At 43.7% G+C, this 13,623-nt stretch overlaps 1 protein-coding gene and 1 non-coding gene across 5 annotated transcripts in view; one reads left to right on the top strand and one right to left on the bottom strand.

The window, feature by feature from the left end:
- USP28 (ubiquitin specific peptidase 28) overlaps positions 1 to 13,623 on the top strand; it is a 65,263-nt gene that overhangs the window by 48,727 nt on the left and 2,913 nt on the right. For 2 of the 4 annotated variants that reach the window (XM_066245015.1, XM_066245022.1), the window contains exons 15-25: positions 1,040 to 1,110; positions 2,687 to 2,915; positions 4,703 to 4,897; positions 6,057 to 6,196; positions 6,356 to 6,541; positions 7,502 to 7,597; positions 8,260 to 8,438; positions 8,552 to 8,630; positions 10,003 to 10,082; positions 10,609 to 10,732; positions 12,771 to 12,966. In XM_066245015.1, coding sequence (XP_066101112.1) covers positions 1,040 to 1,110; positions 2,687 to 2,915; positions 4,703 to 4,897; positions 6,057 to 6,196; positions 6,356 to 6,541; positions 7,502 to 7,597; positions 8,260 to 8,438; positions 8,552 to 8,630; positions 10,003 to 10,082; positions 10,609 to 10,732; positions 12,771 to 12,966 — 1,575 coding nt within the window. The remainder of the gene's footprint in view (positions 1 to 1,039; positions 1,111 to 2,686; positions 2,916 to 4,702; positions 4,898 to 6,056; positions 6,197 to 6,355; positions 6,542 to 7,501; positions 7,598 to 8,259; positions 8,439 to 8,551; positions 8,631 to 10,002; positions 10,083 to 10,608; positions 10,733 to 12,770; positions 12,967 to 13,623) is intronic. The other 2 variants (XM_066245030.1, XM_066245039.1) reach the window with 2 other exon arrangements.
- TRNAS-GGA (transfer RNA serine (anticodon GGA)) lies at positions 853 to 928 on the bottom strand. The gene has a single exon. It is a non-coding gene; the product is annotated as a tRNA-Ser (tRNA).

Here is a 13,623-nt window from a genome sequence, read left to right as displayed (position 1 = left end):
TTCAGATTCCTCCCAATTTCTTATTCACAGAAATTTAGCCCTGTCCTGTTCTGCCAGCGTCTTTTAGGTCTTGTCTCTGGGATATTTATTTACACCCAAGTGGCCCATTACATCTTTCTCTAAGTAGGCTTTTTCTTCTTAAGAAATGTTGGTGCCAATTATAAGAGATACTGTATTTCCCCATGTATAAGACATTCCCATGTATAAGACACATGGGAATGTTGGGGCCCGAAATTTTAAAAAAAAAGTATTACATGAAGTTGTTGAACTTAAGTTTTATTCATTATAAAATTCATACAACTCCTCATCATGGTCAAAACTCCCATCCATTAGTTTGTCCTCATCTGTGCCTGATGACAAATCACTGTCTTCAACAATTAGCACAAAAACAAGCATGAAAAAGTAGGAAATGCAAGTATAAAAAAACTACAACCACTATATAAGACACACCTGGTTTTTAGACCCCAAATTTTTCAGAAAAAATGTGCATCTTATACATGGGGAAATACAGTAATTTTTCTAAATTTTAATTTGATTATATTAAACTAATAGCTTTTTTTTTTTTTTTTTTTTTTTCATTTTTCCGAAGCTGGAAACGGGGAGGCAGTCAGACAGACTCCCGCATGAGCCTGACCGGGATCCACCCGGCATGCCCACCAGGGGGCGATGTTCTGCCCCTCTGTTGCATCCAGAGCCACTCTAGCGCCTGAGGCAGAGGCCACAGAGCCATCCCCAGCGCCCGGGCCATCTTTGCTCCAATGGAGCCTTGGCTGCGGCTGTGGGAGGGGAAGAGAGAGACAGAGAGGAAGGAGAGGGGGAGGGGTGGAGAAGCAGATGGGCGCTTCTCCTGTGTGCCCTGGCTGGGAATCGAACCCAGGACTCCTGCACTCCAGGCCGACGCTCTACCACTGAGCCAACCGGCCAGGGCCAACTAATAGCTTTTGTAAGCAGAAGCACTAGCTGCTGTAAAACCGTGCACTCCTTCGTGGTTCACGGAGGGAAGGGAAGCTCATCTTAACTGACTGTTCTTCTTCAATAGATTTAAAGAACTGCATCGCAAGCACCACCCAGACTATTGAGCAGATGTACTGTGACCCTCTCCTTCGTCAGGTAAAATGAAATGGATGGGAAAGCAGTCAAGGCATGTGATGTTGCTGACGGCAGATAGAAAGTTAGATTGTTTTCTTTGAAACTGAGTGGGAACATTTCTGAGATATAAGAATAAACTTAGGAAAGAAATTGATAGTGCTCTATTTTTTTACTTTAGGCTAAAAAAAAGGCAATATATCTTTTGCCACCAGTATGTGCCAAAATATATTTGTTTTAATTCTGCCACATATTAGTTTTTGACATATTACAAAGGTTTGCTGTCAAATATTAATAACAATTTTTACAGTAGTAATTTAAGTAGTACAATGGGGAATCTGAACTGAGGACCAGTTACCTAGCCTTCCCAAAGCACTATGTGTGGTCTTTTGTTTACCAATGTGCTGTCAAGTTTATTTTTCTAATGACTCTAAAAGGGAAGTGGACAGGGCAGAAATTCTGTTGTCCACATAAATTGTTGATGATAACATTCTGGGCATGGAGGGGAAAAGAGGTTCCAGGCAGGGGCATGGCCTCTTCATGGCTCTGTGAAAGTGGCCGGAGAACAGCTTGTCACCGGGGCTGCATGAGGCCGGTCCTGTGCACAGCAGGATGCATCATGTCATTCTTGCTTTTTCCCCATTTTGTTTCTTGTATTATTTCAAAAATTTTACCACAAGTAAAAACATATCCAAGTACTGAGTAAATGTAAGTTTAACTTGATTCTATAGCTGACTTTCCTTTTTCCCACCATGAGTTACTTGGCACTAAAGCATTCTTTATTTTCTGCATATTGTAAGAAAGAAGTGCTTTTCAAATGGTGAAACAAATTGTTATGTAGTTAAAAGGCCTTTACCCCAGATAGAGTGTTAGTACTCAGGGAAGAAATAGAGGGGCCATGGGACTGATTCATAATGAAATACGCTAAATTATGTACCAAATAAAATAGATTCAGAGCAAGATAACTGTTAAACTTGTTGTAGGTCCCAAATGTGATAAACATTAAGCATTTTCTCAACATGAGTAATCAAGGTGATTCTGTTTTTAGATAAATTGGGTTTGTAATTGTGGGGATAAATAGGTCTAGGTTATCTTTGTATGTTTTTTTTTAAGATTTTTATTTATTGATTTTAGATAGAGGAGAAAGAGAATCAGGGGGGTAGGAGCAGGAAGCAACATCTCATAGTTGCTTCTCATATGTGCCTTGACCAGGCAAGCCTGGGGTTCTGAACTGGTGACCTCAGCATTCCAGGTTGATGCTTTATCCACTGCACCACCACAGGTTAGGCATCTTTGGTTATACATCTATAATTGTAAGACTTTTAAAATTGAATGAGGTCTCAGGAGGTTATCTAGTTCATCGGTCAACTATCTGGTTTTAAAGGTGTGGGAACTGACACATAATTGGTAGGTTCCAAGGCTGTGTCTTTGTAGGTTCATCTTGCTTAAATCACCAGGATATTTGGATCTGAACCCTGTAACAAACACACGTATAGTTTTCTTACGTCTTAGATTTGGGAATAATCTTGAATTTGATAACCTAAATTTTGTCAGGTTACTGTGCTTACTCTAACTTAAAAATATGCTTTCCAATGTGCAGGTGCCTTATCGCTTGCACGCAGTTCTTGTTCATGAAGGACAAGCAAATGCTGGACACTACTGGGCCTATATCTATAATCAACCCCGACAGGTCTGGCTCAAGTACAATGACATCTCTGTTACCGAATCTTCCTGGGAAGAACTTGAAAGAGATTCCTATGGAGGCCTGAGAAATGTTAGTGCTTATTGTCTGATGTACATTAACGACAAGCTACCCCACTTCAATGCAGGTAAAAGTATCTCAGCAGAAGCCAGAGATGCGGGAAATATGTACTGCTCAGGGAAGGGGGAACAGTCTTAATAATTTAAAATTTTTTAACGTAGAATTTATTACAAATAAATAATGCATTTAAAAAAATACAAACAGTACAAAAGAGACTAAAGAGGAAAATCAGGTGTGCACCCCTTCCATCCTTGAGCCCAAGTCTCCATGGTGAGGTTTCTTGCGTAATGTTCCGACGGTGCTCTGTGCAGCAGCTGCATGTCATTATGGACATCCCCTCCATTCCATGTTTTCCCATTCTGTTCTGCATCCTTTTTATTGTGTAATTAGGAACCTCTATTTTTTCATAGATAAAATTGACATTCTTTTTAACAAGTCCATAATAATTTTATTGCATGGACTATATATGTAATCTGTTAAACCAGCCTCCTGTTGATAGACTTGTAAATTGTCTCTAGTTTTTTTCTTTTTTTAGTAACATTTTTCTATACATATTTTTGCACCCTTAGGAATATAGCTAAATTTTATAAATAGATTTACCTGAGTAATTATACACTTCTCATAATGCTATTATTCTAAGAGCAATCATACTTATCATTTATGTTGGTACTTCTTACTGCATGCTTTTAGTTTCTATTTCTCTAATAACATAACTCTAAAAAGGAAGGTAGGTGGGGTAAAAATTCTTACTATTCACACTTTCTAGCTGAGGCTCTCTCGTTCAGGAAATAAATGACAGACCCACGATTCAGACACCCAGTTCTGAACCCAAATTCTGTGCTCTTTTCCATTTCCATTTCCATTATTCTCTGTCCCTTTCATATTTTCTCTGAGAGTGTTTGTTATGGGAAGCATTTCACATCTCAGATCACAGAAGCCTTTTTTTTCTTCGGTGTTTAAACTTGACTGAGTTGCATAGATAAGAAACGCTTAGGGTACTTCTTCCAGGCAGCACATTGTCTTTCTGATTTGCTAATGAGACTGGGGATGGGAGGGGTGGAAGAACATCACCTGACAGTAATGATCTTCCTAATTGCATATTTGCAGTGGGAGAGCAGGGGCAGCTGCTTGTGGGTGTTACTGTGCCAGTGGCCCTGCTGGCTGTTGGTACAAAAGGGCCTGGTATTACATATTCTAGAAACAAACAAGTGGGAACTGTCATTTGCTTAGTGACAAGCCTGGTTAATGACAACCAATAAGTGGATGTGTGGTTCTGCTGTAGGTTTTCTGTTTTGTTTGCTTTTATTTTGGTCAAAACAAAAAAAGGTTAAAAATGAAATTTAATATGTCCTTGATATCCAACCATTTTTTATCAGAGCTTTTAATGAACCAGGTATTATTGACTGTCTAACTGTGGTATCAGACTGCTTTCTGATGACACCTAATTGCATGAAACTTGAGACAGCATGAAAGTGTTAAAATTTATCTCTATAGATATTCTTAGCAATAATAGATACAGTGGTTACACTGACAAAACTGTTCTACTTAAAATTTCTATCAGATCTAATGATTTCTGAATTTCCAAGAAATGTCTGTCCCATTCTAACTATTGTGCCAGTGATTGGCCTTTATTTTAAATCTTTATATTCATTCGTTTAAGCATTCATTTGTTTTAAGAGCTACTCAGTGTGTACCTGCTGATACGCCAGGCACGGCTAATGACGTGGCTAATGACGTGCTGTGACTGCTGGCCTTCCAGTGTCATCACTTCTGATGCATTAAGTATATATTATGTATGTATGCACTTCTCATTAGGAAGGACCTTTTCATTTCTCCATCTTTTTTCTTTCTCAGAGGCAGCCCCAAATGAATCAGATCAGATGTTAGCAGAACTGGAAACCCTATCTGTTGAACTTAAGCATTACATTCAAGAAGATAACTGGAGATTTGAACAAGAAGTAGAAGAGTGGGAAGAAGAGCAGTCTTGTAAAATTGCTCAGATGGAATCCTCCATCAACTCACCCTCGCAGGATTTCTCTCCATCACAAGGTGTGCGAGAAGGGCCAATGCCATGATCCAGTAGTGTTCGCGCTGCACCCTTTCAGCCGGCCTGTGTGCTTCAGCCCATGGGGTGATGCCGCGGTCTGTAATTACAGCAGGCTTCAAATAGAGTCGGCATTGCACAACCTCCTGGAATAACTGTGGCTTCTGATGAGTAGAAGTAATAGCAGAAAAATTAGCTCCTTGTACTTTTACTCTGTTTAGTTTTTGCTTATTTCCCAGATTGTAGGAGGAATGATGACAGGGTTGATAGGTAGGCTTTATATAAATGATTCTCCGCAGGTGACCTTCCACCAGGTCAGATACATGGTAAGGGAAGGAAATTAGACTTTGGGTGGGGAGTACACAATAGAGTACACAGATGTCAAGTTATAATCTTGTACACCTGAAAATTTTATAATGTTATCAATCAGTGTTACCCCAATAAGTTTAATAAAAAAATTATAGCATTAATTTTAATGCTGTATGCAAATGTAAATGTGTCAGAACTCAAGAACTTTAAAAATAAATATATGAATTTTTTTTCTCTTTTAGGTGAGAGAAAGGGAGACAGTAAGGCAGACTCCCGCATGTGCCCCAGCGGGGATCCACCTGGGAACTCTGTCTGGGCCCTATGCTTGAGTACTGAGCTATGTTTAGCATCTGAGGCTGACTAGCTTGGACCAGCCGAGCTGTCCTCAGTGCCTGGGGCTAATGCTCAAACCAGTGAGCCACTGAATGCAGGAGGGGAACAGGGAGAGAAAGGGGGAGAGAATCAAATGGTCATTTCTCCTGTGTGTCCTGACTGGGAATCAAACCCAGGACATCCATATGCTAGGCCAACGCTATATCCAGAGTTACTGGCCAGAGCTGAAAAAATTTTTTTAACAAATGTTATCTTCTTAACAGATGGCTGTTTGTATTGTAGCAAGCCTTGTTGGCATAAAGGAATATGGCAAAGTTGGGTGCACTTTAAATTTTACAGGATCATGATTGGGGATTTTGCTGAAGTAGCCTTTTCTCCTAGTCAGTTTCTAGGGGAAACTTATATAGATTTTTTTTTAAAGGGTTGTATATTAAACTACGTATCTATCCTGCTTGTCTTTTACAGAGTGTTCTAGACCTCACTGGTCATCAGATGCTAATTCCTCTGTACATTCTTTACCAGAGCCTTCAGTAGCCCCTTCTCATGGGGCTCGCTGCTTGTCCTCTGAGCACGCCGTGATTGTCAAGGAGCAGACTGCCCAGGCCATTGCAAACACAGCCCAGGCGTACAAGAAGAGCGGTGTGGAAGCAGCCTTGAGTGAGGTGAGTGAAGGAAGAAGCCCAGCTTCACGCGGGTGGGCTTCCAGCAGTCATCACCACAGTGTTCTCCCATTTCTCTTACTTTGTGTCTGCTGCATTTGACCATCCCTCTTTATTTCTCCTATTTTTTTCTTACTCATGCTCTCCTTTCTGCTGCCACAGCTTAAGGAAGCTGAACCCAAGGAGCTCACGCCCCCGGAAACAAACCTTGCAGAGCAGTCAGAACAGCCCCCAAAGGTCCATGCTGCAGAGCCGGCTGCCCCACCTACCTCTGAGGTCTCGGAAGTGGAGATCCCCAGTGTGGGAAGGATCCTGGTTAGAGCCGATGCAGATGGCTATGATGAGGAGGTACAGAGCTGAGGCAGGGCTAGCTGCTGGCGGGCTCACAGCCCCTTCCGTGTCGCTGACTGTGCTGTAGGGTGTTTGGCAATGGTTGGTATTTTCTAACTGAAACAAGAGGGCCTATCTTGTTTGACCTCAGTTACTGTTTTTACAAAGATAGCCTCGATTCACCGTACACTGCTCCCGGCCTCTCTACCCAGGCACCTATTTACGGGGGCCCCTGCAAAGTGTACGTGGCTCAGATACAACTTAGTTCCTTTTTTGGTATTAGGAACAAAAAAATTGCCTTTTAGATTAGGAGTCTTTGTCTTTGTAGTATTAGTTCATTGTTTTTCCTCCAGGTGTAAAATGTTCAGTTGTCTAGTGAGAAAGTAAATGTGAGTTGAAGGAAGAAGCTTCAGAGTCCAGGTTGCTGTGAATCTCCATTATGGTTGTCACTGCACATAAGCAATCATGAGTCCTGTCCCTCGGATTTCTGTTTTCTCCTGTGGTATATTCTTAATTTATTGAAAGGTTTCCATTTTATAAAGTCATATTTGTGCATCCCTTAGTTTCCAGACTAGTTTAAATGTACTGTTTGTTCTAGTAAAAGTCTAAGATAGTTGTGTGTTTAGGATATACACCCAAACTACAGAACAGAATTAGACTTCTCAGCTCAGACAGACCCCACTGAGGGCTCTGATATATTTTAGATCCTTGAGCAGTGCTGTAATAGACAGTTTTACACACATATGTATTCCCCTGTAAGTTACGGAGACCATGCAGAAGGAGCTTGTCTTGGACACTGTGTGGGGCAGGGCTGTGAGTGTGCATGGGGACAGGTGTGTGGAACGAGATGCTCAGTAGACGCTGACCAAGCAGCATGCCGCCCGGCTTCCCTCAGCTGTCGGCTCAGCTGTCTCCCATGCACTGTTCTGCTGAACCTTTCTTCTTTGCTTTCTCTGTGTTGTGTGCCCTCTGTGGTAGGTGATGCTGAGCCCTGCCATGCAAGGGGTCATCCTGGCCATAGCTAAAGCCCGTCAGACCTTTGACCGGGATGGGTCTGAAGCAGGGCTTATTAAGGTATCTCTGTTTTTTCATTTCTCATCCTCATACCACAGGTATCATCACACTGGGGCAATTATTCTAATAGATGGTAAACTGGATTAAAAAATGCCTTTCATTGAAGTAAAACTCCCTTTCCTGTCCACCTGTCAGCCGGCCCACCACACCGACGGCCCCTCCTGGCCTGCACTAACGCAGCCGTGGTGAAGCGGTGCTGGCCTGGAGGGGGCTTATTCTTAGGGAATGTCTGTCGGTAAAGGTGGGATGGAGTCAGGGCCTTTGTAATTGGGGTTGTAATATGAGAAAGTAGGCCACGCTTTGTAAGGTACCTGAGTAAAATTTAAGGTACATGAAAACATTGCATTTATGTGGGTTTTTTAAAATTTGAGTCCTTGGGACTCAAGGTATGCCTGAAATAAGTAAAACTAAGTAAGTTTTTTTCTGAGAACTTTATGAAAAAATGTTTCTTAAAAGTATAATAGGTCTCTGGTGCCAGAATGCTACAGGATCTTCATCCCTTATGAAGTGCAGACTTCAGATTCTGTAGTTGCCTCTGTCGTTCCTCAATGAGAAGACCTTTCTTAGCAGCCCTCTTAGTACGGCAGCCCCTCTGCCCATAGGCATCAGGTTCCGACCGCGGAGCCGCACTGCACCCTCTCACTGTTACCTGTCCTTGCTAGGCATTCCACGAGGAGTACTCCAGGCTCTACCAGCTCGCCCGGGAGCCCCCCGCCTCGCACAGCGACCCGCGCCTGCAGCACGTGCTCGTCTACTTCTTCCAGAACGAAGCCCCCAAAAGGGTCGTGGAGCGAACCCTTCTGGAACAGTTTGCGGATAAAAACCTTAGTTATGATGAAAGGTGAGAAGGGTGTGCTCAGGTGAATGCTCGTCCTCCTGGGTCTGGCTTGGCTGACATCCTGGTGGGGAAGCTGCACTGGGACCTTTCATTGCTCTCTGAACTTGTCCACATAGATCCATCAGTATCATGAAGGTGGCTCAGGCTAAGCTGAAGGAGATTGGTCCCAATGACATGAACATGGAGGAGTACAAGGTGAATTTTTATCTTTAAAACTACAAAGCCACAAACATTCATTCCTGTGTCTTGTTCTGCACCTCACCCCCCCAAAAAAAAACTGGGTAAGAATGGATAAATGATCTTTTCTGACCCTCACAACAGCAGGTTTCTTTATTCCATTCTTCTGTTAACGTGAATCAACATTTCATTTTCTTAATTACATACTTCTTTAGCCTTGTTCTAGGCAATGAAGTTCTTCAACTCATGGTCTGGGTTTCTGTTAAATAATGTAGTTTTCTAATATTTCTGTATTAGAAATTAAATTCTGTGCATTAAAATGCATATATAGGCCCTGGCCGGTTGGCTCAGTGGTAGAGCGTCAGCCTGGTGTGCAGAAGTCCCGGGTTCGATTCCCGGCCAGGGCACACAGGAGAGGCGCCCATCTGCTTCTCCACCCCTCCCCCTCTCCTTCTTCTCTGTCTCTCTCTTCCCCTCCCGCAGCGAGGCTCCATTGGAGCAAGGATGGCCCGGGCGCTGGGGATGGCTCCTTGACCTCTGCCCCAGGCACTAGAGTGGCTCTGGTTGCCACAGAGCGACGCCCCGGAGGGGCAGAGCATCGCCCCCTGGTGGGCAGAGCATCGCCCCCTGATGGGCGTGCCGGGTGGATCCCGGTCGGGCACATGCGGGAGTCTGTCTTGACTCTCTCCCTGTTTCCAGCTTCAGAAAAATACAAAAAAAAAAAATGCATATATAACTACGAATGTAAAATAAAAGCATTCTGTTGTACGTGAACACTGTTGCACTACAGCCAAGGTGTGCCAGCCCACGCTGCCTGCGTGTTGTCCTGAGTGGTGGGTGGCCCCTGTCACCCTATCACAGCTGTGGGCTCCATCAGACCAGGGGAGGCCATTCATTACACCAGAGCCGAATGACTGGGTGTTGGAAATTAAGATGATGGACTCTGAGGCTCATAAGAAACATATACTTCTGTTCCTCAGGGGAAGGAATAGGACATTAAAAATTAAGATCAACAGTAGACTTATTCTAAATGTTGAATGTTTTTATCTGAAAGTTTTTGTTTGTTGCTTTTGTGCTTGGCCATATATGCTCAGTGAATAATTGTGTAGAGTTACTTACTGTGATGGAGGCCCTGGCCAGGTAGCCCAGTAGATAAGAGCATCATCCTGGCATGCCAGAGGTCGCAGGGTAAGTCTCCAGTCAGGGCACATATGAGAAGCAGCCAGCAAGTACACAACTAAGTGGAACAACGAGTTGATGGCTCGCCCTCCCTCCCTCCTTCCCTCCCTCCCTCCCTCAAATCAATGGAAAAAATTTTTAAAAACTGTGTGGAAAATGTGGAAATAGTCTATTCTGGTCATAATCATTAATGATCGTCCTTCCTTTTCAGAAGTGGCATGAAGATTATAGCTTGTTCCGGAAGGTGTCTGTGTACCTCCTGACAGGCCTTGAACTCTATCAGAAAGGGAAGTATGTTGTCTTTTGATGTCACTAAGATTACTGGTCAGGACACTGTTATTTACTGCTCTCAGAGCACAGCGTGCACTGCCCTGTCACGCACACCAGGTTGCTCTGCTTTTCCCAGTGTTCTTCCTTCACACAGAGATGGATTCATAAGTAAAGAGACATAATAGCCAGATGTTCTTTGTGGTAAATGAGCTCAGAGAGAATGGATTTTGGAGTTGCTGCAGCTCTTAATAAGCATCGACCCCTTCTTTGATTTGGAGTTAGGAAAAGCTGAGGCCCCGGGAGGTTTCACGATTTGTCTCAGGTGTCTGGCCAGTTTGTGGAAGAGCTGAGACTGGCCGTAGTCCTTGCCCTCAGGCTTTGCCTAGAGCTGCCTCCCTCAGGCTTGACCCAGCGCCCGGTGCCACCTCCCCCTCTGAGTCTCTTGTAACTGCCACCACATCAACCCTTGTATTTGGGAACAGTGAGGTCTAAGCCCTGGATTTTGGAGAAGGAGCATTCAGCTGTTGTTTATGTACCACTGTCTCAGGTACCAAGAAGCCCTTTCCTACCTGGTGTATGCCTACCAGAGCAACGCGGCCCTGCTGACGAAGGGGCCCCGCCGGGGCGTGAAGGAATCCGTGATCGCTTTATACCGAAGAAAGTGCCTCCTGGTTGGTCCTGTTTGCCAAGCTTATGATCGTTATTGTTTGATAGTCTTTACCTCTGCTCCTAGAAGCCATGAAGAAGTATAACTTAGAAAAACTAAATGATCTCCAACTGGCTTTAGATTTTTTTCCCAAGCTCTCAAAAGGAGTTTAACACTGAAACAGATTATTTTAAATTACTGATGTTCCTCAATCTCTGATAGAAGTTAAGTTGAAAATGAGTTACCCCTTTTTCTGTCCTTTATATAGGGTTGCGTTGACCACACTGCTTTCCCCCAAGTGGGGGGCTCCTTGAGCTCGGTCTTCTCTGTCAGCTGTTCTCCTGTGTCTGGAACACAGGAAGCATGTCTAAATGTGGTACTGGGAGGCAGTGTTTTTCTGTGTTCCTCGCTAGTAGATGAGAGTTTAGTGGCATCTAAAGAGACTCGGTCTCTTTTTAAGGCATGAACCATTAGACCTGGTCCTGCGTCCTGTCATTGTTGGGTAACACTGAAGGCCTCCTGGCCTGTTTACATGCGGCAGCCACGTGGAAAGGCAGACTTGTATCCACTCTGCCTACCCAAGAGTTGAATGGGGTGCTTGTCCTCCAGAATACTGTGGGTGCTGTCCTTGGACTGTGTGCTACGTGTGTCTTCCTGATGGCAGATCTGCCTTCAGGGGACACAGGCCTGTGTTTGCATCACTGCCTTGTCAACACCTGGGGAGGGGGGGGGGTTACGTCAGACGTGTGCTGACCTCAGGAGCTCCGTGTTCTGGTTTATGCTGTGGCTTCTGTAGGAGTTGAAGGAGTGCTGGGCATTTTGAAGCTGAAGAAGAGGGCTTGTAGATTTGATGGATCTGAATTTTATTAGTCATACTCTTATTTGTTAAATCACCAAGTACAGATTACATTTGGGAAGTCCTGCTCACTTCCCCAGGTAAGCAGTGACAGGGGCTCGAACTGTCTCATATTGGCTCTCCACCCTCGGGATGTCAGAGCCCCCTACGGCAGTGGTTTCTAACCCTTTTCACTTGAGGACTGGTGAAAATGGAGAATTATTTGGGGGACCGCTAAGGCAGAAATCACCCTGAGCATGAGCAAGTTAGACTAAGATCATTGGGTCTATCATCTTCATAGAATATTAGTGTGCTTAACTCTTTCAAAGACTTGCAGGAAATTTCTGAGGGACCACGGTTCGAAAAACACTGCCCTAGGGAACTGGCGCACACAGTGATGCCACATAGTGGTGCCACATATCCCCCCCCCACCCCCCACCTCTGTCCCTGTCCCCCGGGGCAATTACACTGGGGCCTGAGGGATCACTTATCTTCTGCTGGTGATTTTGGTGCTCATTAGGGCAGAGGACCATTGAATAAGTCTTTAGTGGAAGCAGGATTTTGACTGGTAAATTGGGGCCAGTGGGTCAAAGGCTTAGCTGCATTAGAACCACGTTGAGAACTTTTTTTTTTTTCTTAAAGCTATTCTTTTTTTTTTTTTTTAATTTTTTTAATTTATTTATTTTTTACAGAGACAGAGAGTGAGTCAGAGAGAGGGATAGACAGGGACAGACAGACAGGAACGAAGAGAGATGAGAAGCATCAATCATTAGTTTTTCATTGCACGTTGCAACACTTTAGTTGTTCATTGATTGCTTTCTCACATGTGTCCTGACCGCGGGCCTTCAGCAGACCGAGCAACCCCTTGCTGGAGCCAGCGACCTTGGGCCCAAGCTGGTAAGCCTTGCTCAAACCAGATGAGCCCGCACTCAAGCTGGCGACCTCGGGGTCTCGAACCTGGGTCCTTCCGCATCCCAGTCCGATGCTCTATCCACTGCGCCACTGCCTGGTCAGGCACACGTTGAGAGCTTTTAAAGAATCCTAGTGATCAGGTCACCTCCATGCCCATTATATCAGCATCCAACATGGGTAGGGGGCGAAATGGTTTTTAGAGGTTCCTTGGGCAATTCCAATGGGCGATCAAATTTGTAAACCACTTGTTAGGATCTTTTAAAACAGATGTTTATCTTTTTCAGACTTTTCTTTCTCCCTGTCCCTTTGCCTATAGGAGCTGAATGCCAGAGCGGCATCTCTCTTTGAGACAAATGATGACCACTCTGTGACAGAGGGCATCAGCGTGATGAATGAGTTGATCATTCCCTGCATTCACCTTATCATTAACAATGATATCTCCCAGGATGACCTGGATGCCATTGAGATCATGAGGAAACACTGGTGCTCTTACCTTGGGCAAGATATTGCAGGTATGTTGTCTTTAGCCCTCCTAGTAATTTCTGAGGCTCTTAAGAATTATAGACAATACAATGATCTCACTGTATAGCACCGGTGGCCAAGCCTTTTAAAGAGATTATTGGAACCCCTGGGATGTGAGTTAAATCTGCTCTGTTGAAACAAGGAAAGGTAACCTGGGTCTTTGTTTCTCTTAGCATTTGCCAAAATCTGAACTCTTAATTTTTCAGTTTAAAAATCAAAATGTGCTTATATGCAGCTTGATTTCCTGATGATGTCATCCCTAAATTTTCCTCCGGCTTGAAGTATCCAGACATAATCATGTTAATTCCTGTGCCTTTGAGATTAATAAATAACTATATGGGATAGTCTTGCTTATCCAAAGTCTTTTAGGGAGGGAGCCTAAAACTAGTTCTTTTTAGGTGAGTTTGATAGACTTAGAAAGTTGTTGTATATACTAATATGAATCCTCTTTGTTAGTTTCTTACTGATGTAAAAATATTCTGTTGACCTATTGGAAAGTGTTCAAGTGGGTAATATTCACTGAAAATTTCTATTTTAATTAGTAGGTATGAATTTTCTTTTAATGTCTTCAGTTTTTTGTTTAGACCAGTGGTTGGCAGACTCATTAGTCAGCAGAGCCAAATATCAACAGTACAACGATTGAAGTT

Source organism: Saccopteryx bilineata, chromosome 1 (assembly GCF_036850765.1).
Source record: "Saccopteryx bilineata isolate mSacBil1 chromosome 1, mSacBil1_pri_phased_curated, whole genome shotgun sequence".
Classification (NCBI taxonomy): Eukaryota; Metazoa; Chordata; class Mammalia; order Chiroptera; family Emballonuridae; genus Saccopteryx; species Saccopteryx bilineata.
This window is presented reverse-complemented; position numbering and strand designations above follow the sequence as displayed.